The sequence below is a fragment of the Rhinichthys klamathensis genome, unplaced genomic scaffold (assembly GCF_029890125.1).
Source record: "Rhinichthys klamathensis goyatoka isolate OS25496 unplaced genomic scaffold, OSU_Roscu_1.1 h1tg000336l_1, whole genome shotgun sequence".
Classification (NCBI taxonomy): domain Eukaryota; kingdom Metazoa; phylum Chordata; class Actinopteri; order Cypriniformes; family Leuciscidae; genus Rhinichthys; species Rhinichthys klamathensis.
Genome location: NW_026606850.1, coordinates 630,431 through 643,268, shown reverse-complemented (window position 1 = coordinate 643,268; position 12,838 = coordinate 630,431). Strand labels below are relative to the sequence as shown.

The 12,838-nt window shown below is 36.9% G+C and overlaps 1 protein-coding gene across 1 annotated transcript; it reads right to left on the bottom strand.

Moving 5' to 3' along the window:
* Positions 1–2,105: 2,105 nt before the first annotated feature.
* On the bottom strand, positions 2,106–8,253 carry LOC130106320 (GTPase IMAP family member 7). Its single transcript, XM_056272393.1, has 3 exons — positions 8,176–8,253; positions 7,705–7,758; positions 2,106–3,017 (listed from the first exon to the last, which is right to left on the bottom strand). The coding sequence occupies exons 1-3, from the start codon at positions 8,207–8,209 to the stop codon at positions 2,107–2,109; spliced, it is 999 nt and encodes a 332-aa protein (XP_056128368.1). The 5' UTR covers positions 8,210–8,253; the 3' UTR covers position 2,106.
* Between the last annotated feature and the right edge of the window lie 4,585 nt (positions 8,254–12,838).

Here is a 12,838-nt window from a genome sequence, read left to right as displayed (position 1 = left end):
GGCTGATTCTTGATGTCTGTGTGTGTCTACTAAAGATAATTTTTAGGGAGTTTCTTTTTTATTTATTGATTTGATCATTTGAATTTCATTGAAAAGTAAAAAAAAATAGTATGCTCTACAATGACAGTGCTGTTATTATCCATAAGGTAAAGTTAACTCAGAAATTCGGTTTAATATAAGTTCAGTGACTCAGGTCAAATTATTGTGAAATAATGATTATGTTAAAACACAACCAATACCATCAGATGACCTTTGTTTATTGTTCATCCGGCTGTTATAACTCATGTACAGCAACCAAACAAAATCTAAAGTTAATAAGTTAATGGTCAAGAGCCCAACTAAAACACACACTTATCTCCATAATGGTGACTTAAACATTCCGGTTTTCTCCTTCAGAGATTCTGCTTGTTAACATCAGGTGTCTTCAATAATGCTCAATCATCACTCAATTATTCACTTAATTATCTCATTAGCTCAGAGTTTAATTGGGTCGCTTAAAATGACCAAATTCCATGATGTTGAAGTTACATGAACATATTATGTTTGTTTAACGAAACATAGTTATGTGGAACCGGTGGAACCTGTTTACAAAAAAAAGTTAAGTAAAGCCAACATATCATTTTTTTGAGTGTGAGGAGATGGGGTGGTGGAGGGATGCTGTTAAACTGTCAATGAACGGAGGTAAGTTTGCTGTATATATACACAGCGCTTAACTCGTTGATTAAGCACCACTCGTGTCTAATTAGGTTTGATTATCTGAATGTGCTCCACGTGTGTTAATTAGGTTTAATTATCTGAACGTGCTCCTCCCGAACTTTGTTAATAAAACATCATTTGTTTGTTTTTCTGGGAAATATAAAACAGGGTACAGTGATAATAAAATAAAAAGACAGAGTAAAAATAAAAACTTTTTTCATAAAAAAGGGCTATCTTCAACTCCTCCAAGATAATAAACGGAAAGCGCGCTGACGGGAAAAGGTCATATTTATTAATAACTCTGAACAGGAAGAATGACATGGAGTTTCCTGCAATATCTGACCCAATGGGTCAAAACAGCTTTCAAATAAATGTTTAGACCATCAAGATCAGGCTAGAAGAATTTGAATACTGTTTTTTTTTTTTTTTGTACTCAGTTGAATTTTGTTAATTTATAACCAAAAAATCTTATGTGGCGCAGCTTTCAAATGGAAATAAACATTTGGTTTATTGCCAGAGAATCAAGCATGACCATTATGTTTAAATGATAAATAAACCTTCAATTACATGTATTTTTGTAGTAAATTAGCATGTATCTTGAATCAGTCTGAATGAGAACATTTGTGTGTTTGTACATGAGCAGATATTGTTTATGTGATGTCTTTCTCCTGAGTATTGAATATTTTGTAACTGTAGATACAGTATTTTTGACAGTGACTCAGTAATAACATGTCTTGTACAGGCTTGTGCACAATTCAGAATTGAATTGATGTCAAAAACAGGATCTAGAATTATCATTCGAATTTGAATTAAAGCACAATTGTAATTCTGTAACAATCACTTAAAATATCTATATGAATTTCTTTAAATTGTTACTGAATTACAATTGCGCTTCCTTTAATTCAAATTCAAATTGTAATTCTAGATCCTGTTTTTGACATCAATTCAATTCTGAATTGTGTACAAGCCTGTGACAGACAGAGAGAGAGAGAGAGAGAGAGAGAGAGAGAGAGAGAGAGAGAAAGGCCTCAAAATGTATTTAAACACATTTAGAAATGCAACCTACACATAACATGTAAAAGTATTTACATTACATTCAAATAAATGCCTCGTGATTTGATATTCTATAAAAAAATTAAATAAAGGGAAAGTTCACTTTTCAGAACATAACAGAAAAAAACTCAAAGTCCACAGAAGACACATTCATTCAGTCAGTTACAAGTTTAGAATAACATGAGGAAGAGTTAATGGGCTGTATGAGGCCACTATAGTCTAATAAAGAAGAGAACCAAAGCATACATTAATTAATGATCAATAATAATTGGTAAACTTTGGTATACTAAAATGTAAACGCAAGGGTCATGCAATTATAATGAGGATCAAATATCACTGACGCCATGATCAAATACATCAGACACGGAGCTTTCGTAGTTTACTGCTGATCTCTGGGATGTTTTCATCCACTTGTGTCTCTTCCACCTCTCGTCTCACATTCTTGCGTTTTAGCTCATAAAAACGCTTAGACTCTTTTAAATGTCTGTCATTCTGTTTCAATTTCTCTTCCAGCTCTTTAATTCTCTGGTCTTTTTCCTGGCCGGATTCTTTCAGTTGTCTAATGGTCTCTTTCAGTTTGGTCTTTCCTTTTTTAAATGTATCTGTTAGTGCCTGTATCTTCTGACTGTATTCCTTTCTAAGCTCCTCCTCTTTCTTCTTCAGCATTTCTTCCACATGATCAAACATGTCACTGGTGTAATAGTTACCATCATTCATGTGCAACATGTCATCAACCTTATCCAGGAACTCTAAGACCTGTTTGCGATCATCAATTTCTGTGTTGTTGAAAACATGATACCGTCCTCCACATGACTCTACGAGACGTTTTAATTCAGGTCCTGCTTCATATAGTGTTTTCTCAATGCTTTCTGTCAGTTTATCACCGTGTGTGAAGAGGATGAGTGTGTGTTTATCTGCTTCTTCTCCAAATATAGCCCTGATCTTCTCCACTGAAAGTCTCTCTTCTTCAGTGAATGGACCGAGCTGAATAACCAGGATGATGGCGTGAGGTCCAGGTGCCATCATGTTTATACATTTACTCATCTCCTTTATGGTTTCATTCTCTGAGAGTGAAGTATCAAAGATCCCTGGACAATCAACCAGCTCCAACTGATGGTCTGCAACTTCTCCGGTCTCCTTACAGCATTCTTTAGTTACAGATGAAGCACTTTCTGCTTCTCTGAAGACTCTCATGCCCAGGATTGTGTTTCCAGAGGAGCTTTTACCTGCTCCAGTCCTTCCCACCAGCACCATCCTTCTCAAAGACACTGAACAATACAGTAAAAAAAAAAAAAAAAAAAAAAAATGTATGTAAGGAATAATTGACGACAGGCCGTTGGATTATTAGAAAAATAATGCACACCCGAGGTGGTAATGCGGTCACGACGCGAAGCGGCGTGGCCGTTACACCTCGGGTGTGCATTATTTTTCGAATAATTCAACGGCCTGAAGTCAATTATTCCGCTTATACTACAGTTACCACACCCCGAAACATTGTTCAAATTATGTATTTCAAGACGTTTGTAAAGTTTTTGTCATTAAAACGCTCTTGTATGTAGGACTAATTTCCCATGCCTACGTTGCTAATTCCAAAACGTCATTTTAGAGTTAGCAACGGAGGTTTGAGCCACGTACAGACTAATGCTGGACACACTTAAAGTGTAAATTGCAGGTTATTTTTTTTACGAGATAATGCAATGTGCTTAAAGATAAGAACCGCCCACCATTGTTTTGTATGTTTTTTATACCAAAATGCTGAATATAATATGAAAAGTTGGTACTTTTACAGTGGTTTTTAGCACTCCGCCTCCCTTCCGCTAAGCTGGGCGTGACGTCATAACAGGGACTCCAAGCGGCAAGCAGCCTACACTGTTAGCAATTGATGTAATTTTTACAATAAATTTTACAACAACATATTGTATTCATGTTTTTATTGTAAATGCAAATGCATGATGGGAAATGTGTGGACAGTCCTGTAATTTTATTGTAACTACACTGTAGAAGCATTATTTTACAGCCACCGCATAGCATTGTGGGATCGCTGCTGTTTGAATTTTGAAATTGCCCGGCGGCTGCCAACGGTACCAGAATCAAACATTTTAGGAAGAATCAGGTGTGAAACATTAACATGAAATCTATTTTATAAGTCTATGGATATCCAGTCACAGCTTTAAAATCAGATATAGATAAAAAGAAGACATTAAATCTCTGAAGATCTCAGCAGAAGAGGATTAAACAACTCCACAAACAGCATTACCAGCTTCACTTATTACTAACCAGCCTGACTTTATTTCAGTCATAAGTCTATGAACGGAGGTTAGATGTCGATGTTTTAAAATGTTTGGTCACCATTATGGTGATCAGTGTTTACTTTAGTTGGGCAGTTTGACTCTTAGCATTTTAAGTTAAATTTTGGTCTTTGTAACAGTGCTTACCAAAGCACATAATTTGTTACATAGGAAAACAAAACCAAAGGTGTTCAGGTGTTATAGTTTTCATTATCAAAAAGGAGAATGATTCACTAATCTTATCCTGGACCCTGACCAAAAGTTGTAATTTGTTATTAATAAATAACTTTAACCTTACTTGACACAGGGCAGACATTCTGAATTTTTGTATACATTTTTTGATTTTTTTTTTTAAATCATTATAATTTTTTTTTTAGAAACAAACAGACATCAAGAATCAGCATATGAATCTCAACAATGGTGACATGCTACATGCTACAATGCATGCTGGGAGTTTTAAACTATGTAGCCTACCAGAATGCATTGCGGCATAAAGCATGTCACCACTGTTGAGATTCATATGTAGATTCTTGATGTCTGTGTGTGTGTCCAAATATTACATTCCCAATTTTAGAAAAAATATCAGCTTGATGTCTGATCTGTATAAAAAAAAGCATGTTGTTGAGAAAAAAAATCTATTAATAACAAAACCACTTTCGGTTGTTTTTTTGTATTTTATTATGTTGTAAATTATACGCCTATCACCAGACCACTTTTGTTTCTGACTTTCTTTGCAACAAATGATGTAAGATGACCATAAATTCACATAAGAAGTCTAGAGTCAAATTGCCCAACTAAAGGCAACACTGTTCACCATAATGGTGCCAAAATTGTACAATGGTAAATTTGTACCATTGTTGTGTTTTTAATTGGCTAATATGGAACTTAGTAAATGTACAGTAAATTGTAATAAATTACAGCATTTTACTGTAATAATGCTACTATAATCACAGTAGCACTGCTGTATAAATACAGTACTTTATTGTACTTTTTTTTTTTACTGCAAACAGTAAAAATCCTGTATATTACTTGCTGTAAATTTACTGCAATTAGTTGCCAGGAATTTCCTGTAAAATTACAATAAATTGTTAACAGTGTAGAGTTACCATCTAACGGCAAGCTTTCTTTTTAGATTCAGCCGTGATGAATGAAATAACTCAATTGTAAACATACTCGTGTGTGCTGGCTTCATGAGGACCGTGATCCTGCCTGAAATGAGAGTAAGCTATTCGCAAAACAAACGGGCATGCGTCAAAATGCTGCGTGAGGCTTGTCAGATTTGCCGGTCGCGGGTCCCAAACGCGTTCACCTCACGGCAGCACACCTCCACTGCTGGTCCATTGGGTGGCATAGCCCACACAAACACCTGTCTCTGTTTCTTTCTGACAATGAGCATCACTAATTAGTAGCGTTTTAGCACAGGCAATATATCGCGTTCTGTCAGCAGATGCCAGCAAAAGCGCCATTGTGTCTGTGCATCTCTACAGCTCTGATTAGGACTAACGTTATTAACACCATGTAAGTAAATAATGTCTTCAGTCGTTGTCCCTCCTTGCTATTCTACATGACGGCAAGATTTTGAAAAGACTTTGGCTTGTTCCCTAATGTTATCCGGGTTAGCTCCAGGCTAACCTAGGCTAGCTCTAGCTACTCACCAGGACACCTCATAGATATATACACTAGATGTCGCCTTGGCTACGGCAGTTCATTGGAACGAATGCGTCAATAGAGCCGCCATCTTGGAACAGGGGACCCCCTCCACTTTAATGCATCAGCGTCAATGTAGGCAAAGGTCTAACGGAAATAAAATCATCATAAATCGTCATAAATATACGATTTTATAGTTTTTTTGGTTCGTCCTAACGGTCGGGCATGTATTATCATTGAGTACAGAGAAAATATTTTTTTTATATATTTTTTTTAAAAACGTTCTTCCTAGTTCAGAATTCGTTCGTGTGAACATCCATAAGCAGCACAAGTCCGACATCATCCATGCATTCGAAGTACAGGCAGAGATAGCAGCATTACCTCGCTACTTCCTATGACAAGACCCCTGTTCAAAGATGGCGGCGGTTTTGACGCATGCTTAGAACCCCAAGGTGACGTCTAGTGTATATGTCTATGAGGACACCTGACCAACCCTCCACTCATTTTCTTCACACCAAGCATTTATTAGTTACTCTTTGAGGGCCATAATTTCTGGCAATTTCCTCCCCTCTCTCACGCCTTACTAGTTCAAAATTATAAGGCTGTGGTCCATCAAAAATGTGATGGTTTTCCACCTCCTCGTTCTCCATAGTCAAGCCACAAACAGTGGTAATCTAGCAGAGTATGGGTTGCGACTCCCTCTTATGACGTCGCAAAATCGCCAGTGTTAAATGAACTCTCCTGGTGTACATATAGATCCGTGGACAAATCCGTGTTTCCATATGTACACCAGGAGAGTTCATTTAACACTGGCGATTTTGCTACTGTAAAAAACACGCTACCTTTGAAGAAACCCCAATAAATGTTATTTTAACGCATTTTAAGACAGAAATGTTTAAATATATACATATTGAGCACTTTATTTACACATTATTGATTGTGGTGGTTAACCTGCAATTTACACTTTAACGACTGGCTGAAACATTCTGTTTCCATCGACTGCAGCAGATTTTCAACACAGACTGAACGCGCTGAACACGCGTTTGGGCATGATCAATCATAACAAAGTATCAAATTACATTCATAACCGGCCTTACAATAAGAGTGTTCCCGGCTTTATGCAGTTATTAATGCAGTTATTAGAGAGAGAGAGAGAGAGAGAGAGAGAGAGAGAGAGAGAGAGAGAGAGAGAGAGGCATGCTTCAATGTTATTTATTAATTAATTAATTCAATTCATTTTAATTAGTTCTTTCATGTTTTTTTCCTATTGACAGTAGCCTAATAAATGAAACACAAAGTCCTATTAACAAGTATAGGCCTATCAATAATTATTTATTTGCTATAGCCTATCTGCAATAATTACGAAAACCCGTGCAGCAGGACTATCAATTTATTTATAGGCCTATTCAGTTTAATTTTTTATTGACTATATAGGCCTACTTTATTTATTAAAATTAAACTGCATGTGTCCATTGATTGTGAAGTTAGACATCGAAAATTGCAGATCAAGCGCATGGGCTGCATGTTTTTTTCTTGTTATGAATTGTATCCTATTTTCCGTTATTACAGTTAACTATGCGAAGTGATATGGAACTGTAATGCGGGCAAGACCTGCCTGGAACTACGTTAGCCGTGCGTTTCCCTGAAAATAATTGCACACCTTAGAACGTTCTCAACCAATCAGAATCAAGCATTCAACAGCCCTGTAGTATATATATATATATATATATATATATATATATATATATATATATATAGAGAGAGAGAGAGAGAGAGAGAGAGAGAGAGAGAGAGAGAGAGAGAGAGAGAGAGAGAGAGAGAGAGAGAGAGAGAGAGAGAGAGAGAGAGAGAGAGAGAGAGAGATGCAGAATTTAATGATTCATCAATAAAATAAAAATACTTTTCTAAAAGTTTATTTTTTTAGTAAGATGTTTCTAAAATAATTAAAATGAAAAGATGACGTTTATTAAATCCAGATAAATTAAGAAAAAAAATCTGTATGATTTGGGCAAATACTTACTATTTGGACGGTTAAATTCAAAACTATCACTTCTTTTTCTTGTCCGAATATCATCTAAAAAAGAAAGAGAATGAATAGCCTATACTGTGAATTGAATACACAGTCATACTTGCATTACTGCAGGAAAAGCTTAAAAGCATTTATATATTTTATTAACTCAAGATGTTACAAAGTAAAGTTAAGCATTAATGGCAACTTCGTTTAATCTGCTAGCCTAATTTATTTTTTATTTACATTGTTTTACATTTAAACACATACTTTCATTTTTTGGTGGACATTATACTAACTCTGAACATGATTCCACTTTAGTTATTTGCTCGAATTTTAAAGTGTGGTCTATAATTATGTTCAGATTTAGAAAGTAAACATCTCAGTCCACAAGAAAACGAAAGTAAAACAAATAGGCTATGAGCAAACAGAAGAACAAATAATCGGCTAAATTATCTTATTTAAATCACTAATGAAATTTACCATTTGTCGCTGTTGTAGTACTTGAAGACGACATGTTTTAAATGATGTGTGAATTACAGCAACATTCCCCGCAGATAATGGCCAAAGCCCGTTGACGGAAAGCCTGGCCACTCCCTATTAAGTCCCGAATTTTTGGTTGTAGTTCCACCAGAGTTCCACTGGGGGCAATAGTCCGAGTGCAAAATGAATGGGAGTCTATGGGGCTAAACGGCCCCATAGACTTTCACCCGATTGTCATTGAGAAATCTCAGATTTGAATGTAGGTTTTGCAAGTCCAACATGGGTTATAGGTCGAAAGTTGAATGAACGAGTACTTATGTCCTTTCGATTTCTTACAGGTTGAGTTGTTGTTGCCCATAACACGCTAGCATTCTGCTAATGGACGCTGATTGGTCAGTGAAGGACTGATTACGACCAGAGATACCGCTTGATGGTAACTATCCAAAGCGAGGCAAATGTTAATAGAACTCTCACACATGTATTTACCTGTGTCAGCTGTGTAGTCGATGCCTCGAGAGAAAAGAAAGTGCAGAACGCAGAAACATAGACATAATAAATACATAGACGCCCCATTGGCCGCTTTGGAACGTTGCTGCGATAGTTTTCTTATTGTGGAAAAAGCATTTTCTTTGATTGACCCGATTTTAGCAATAACAAAGATAACTGATGGATCCTTTATCTATGGTAATACGATTTGGAACTACAGTGCAGTGCAAATAGTAATTATAAGATAAAGTGATAAGTAAATAGTTTAGTCAATAAAATAAACAAACAGTATACAGCAAATAAAATAGTAATGAAAAGGCTATATAAAATAAAATGACACAACCCTGTCTATTTTTCAGTTTTATTGATCAGTAAGAGACATTATAACATTATAAGTAGCCGCCCTAAAAGGTATAAGAAGAGTTATACAAGACAACAAATAAAGTAAACGATTCAGACACAGCAGGATACAACGTTAAATAGCCATAATATAAAGTTATGAAACTTCACTTTGCCATCAGCCAAAACGATTTGCCAGGGAACAAGATTAATGAGACCAAAGATCGCCCGTTAGATATACACAAGACGAATTATATGTCATGTTTAACCACAAGACGAGACTTCAGAGCCAGCGGCAAACGTCAGAAGCATTAACCGAGTAAAGGCTGTTCCAGGCGGCGTGCAGAGCGCTGAGACCCCGGTAAAGGCTTGGATATCACAACACAACTCCGAAAACGTCAGATCATTTTTTTAAATAGGCGCTATCTTTATAAATAAACCACAGATTTGAGGTTTAAACAACCACATTGTCGACTGAAAAACTATTAAAACTACATTTCGTGACACAATAACAGTAGTATTTTGTAAATTTCGCGGCTTCTCTCGTCTGTCTATGCGCGCGCGGAAGCACCAGTGACTGAAGGATTGCCGTAAAGCAGAATCTCTGGTCGTACGATGTGTATGACGTCATTGACTTTTTAAAAGACTTTTTAAAGCAAATAAGTGACTCTAAAAAATCTAACACCCAGCAATGTGTAATTTCTTTACATCTTCTTTCGAATACAACATTCAAATTACTAGACAAAAAATTATATCCTGAGAAAAGTGGATTTTTAGGGGTATTGCTCTATAGACCTCCATTCATTCTGCACTCCGCCTGTGAGCGCCCTCACATGGACCCAGAGTGGAACTGCAACAGTTCAGAACCCGGAAGTTTAATGTGAGTGGGACTTCTCCCCATATTAGACTAAAGGCCCTGTCCCAATATCCGCACTTGCGCCCTTGTGCCCCTCAAATGCGCGTTCTCGCTAAGGGGTGCAAGGCCGTAGGGTGTCCCGATCCTCTAATGTGTTCTCCAGGGGTGATCGTAAGGGCACTTAATGCACCCTTTTCGCAAGTGTGCATCAGACCTCACTTTGCTGTGGGCTATTACCCAGAATCCTTGTAGTGTTGTGACGTTTCGAACAGCTAACCAATGGGGGAGAACAAAGCAGAGGTTAAAAGCATAATTTAGGAGAAAATAAATAAAAGGTGGCAAGAGAGGTGGGATAGAGAGAAGAAAGGGAGGCACTTATACCAAATTCAGAGAAATGTAAAAGAGGATAGGGTGGGAAGTGGGAATAGGAGAGAAGAGGCTGTGATGACGAGGTTAAGGTTGGGACACTGTTCGCTGAATAAAACACTAAAGATGATAGGGAAGCACCAGACAGGGTTGTGTGAGGGATGTCAAGAAGAGGAGACAGTGGAGCACATAATTATGAGGTGTAGGAGATATGAAATGCAGAGGGAGGTGATGAAGAATAAGTCGAGGCAGATTGGGGTGCAAGAGATTACATTAAAAGGGTTATTAAGAGCAGTAAATGGGACGCAGAATAGAATATTGTTGTCTTTTTTAAGGGAGGCGGGAGTTTTCAATAGGATTTAATTGATAAATAAAGTTTGTTGTGTATGTGAGAGTTTTATTTGAAGGGAATTAAAGATGAACTGAACTGAAATTTGAAAAACGGTGATATAACAGATCTATTGTATTTATTATCATTGGTACAATTATTAAAATGGCAGAATTTGTTAAAAGGGATAAAAATGTACTTTGAAAATGTTGTTTTTGTTACACGGGCGCCGCCATGTTGGATTTCAACATTCGGCTACGTCACTGGCATGGTAGGCTACTCCGTTGGCAACAAAGTCAAACACCAGCAGAGCAGCCATTAGCATGTAAATAGTCTGAGGCTAGCTGACATGGCTGGGGAATCAGAAACGTATCTCGATAATTTTTCCGGCCGCGATAATTTCCATATGCATGCTTGTTTGTTTTCCTCGTCTCTCTCTCTCTAGCAAAGAGACTGGATGACAACTCTCGGTTCCTTAGCGTAGGAAGAGTGAACTAGAGCATTTATTCTGAGCGATATTTCCCGACACTATCCTTGAGACGTGCACTCCCAACGCAATAGAGTGCTGCGCGGCACTAGATCTGATGGCCGAGACTATAGAGTGCGAGCGCGGGCGGTAATGCACTCACTCTGTGTGTGCGGGTTATAAATAAAACGATTCGCGGGACTCCCGCGAACTAGAAATATCTATGAATAAAACATAAAAACTACTAGATTTTTATTCATCTGTTGCAGAAAAGCAACAAGAACAACTAAAACAAAATAGAAACGATTTACAGGGCAGAGTTTCTATTCATATTCATAACAACGCTATAACATCGCGTTGAGTGATGTAGCCAATCACAGTTATATGTGTTGCTTCTGATTGTGTCCATGCTCCGGCAGCTCACACACCCACACCAGTCACTTCGCCCCAAACGATCCTGTGCTGTAGGCTATGTGGAGCCTGAAACTGATCCTCCATGTGGTGGTTGTAGTCAGAAACTACTGGACTGTCCCTCACAGGTTCAAATGTGTAACCCATGCCGTTAAAAGTGCTCATTTTCGTCTGTGTATTAGGACCTGCAGCTGTTGCCTATGCACCTTTGCGTGTCCTACCATGCCAGTGACGTCATCGAAACTGCCAGCGTAACAAGCGCAATTTTTGTGTTGCTTAAAAAAAGCTATATTGATATTTTTAATTAAAATTTTTAGTGTAATTTACTTTTAATTGTCATAAACAACACGTTATCAACGTCGATTTTTTTCAGTTAAGTTCATCTTTAAGGTTATGTAAGTGTAGGAAAGAGAATGGACAATGATGTTTTGTAATTATAGTATCTGTATAGAAGCAAAAAAGAGACATAACTATTTGAAATTTAACAGCCACTGAGTTTTGAAATATTTTATTTTGAAAAACATTTATCTGAATTTATTTGCTCTGAATTCACCCCCTTTATAATTATTTTACTTTGTAAACCATGTATCTGAATTTATTTGTTTCGAATTTACCTCTGAAATTTAAATAGGCCTATGAAAATTCTTGATTTCCATTTTAAAAACTTGAATTTCGATGAATATTTTTCAAGGCTCACAAATTCAGATAAAAAAAAATAAACTTACAGAATTTCAGATTAAATAGATTCAGGTTGATCAAATTCGAATCTCAAATTCGACTGCTCAAATTCAGATCGAAAAATTCAAGTTAAATATTCACATGGTAACATCCGGGCTACTCAGGATAGGCCACGCCCACACTGGGGGAAAAACAATCTTTGAACCGTCTCCATTGACTTTGCATTGCGAGAGGCTGCCTCCTTGTCATTTATGACTTATAACAAAAAACAAAACAATGTCTAAAAGCTGCTGTGAGGCAAGGTGTACAGCAAACAAGCTAAAAAAACAGAAATATTTTTTTAATAAGCTGTCGACTCCAAAAAACGGTTTGTTTCAGGACATAAAAGTAGATCAATTGAGAAAGAGCGCAACTAGTTCTCGAACTGAGAACTACACCCACTGGAACGCGACATGATATTGTAAAAAAAAAAAAAAAAAAACCTTCCTAATTTTAACCATGTCGACTGCTTATTTCACCACACTATGTGAACCTGAGAAGAGGAGATATATTCAATTTACCCATTCTTCCTGCTGATGCTTCACGTCTTATTGCCTGTATTTACTTTTGTCTCCTTAAAGGCTGGCTTTTACGGTTCGGAAGCTTATAAAAATGTATTTCTGTTTTTTTTTAGCTTGTTTGCTGTACACCTTGTCACACAGCAGCTTTTAGGCATTTTCTGTCTTTTGTTATA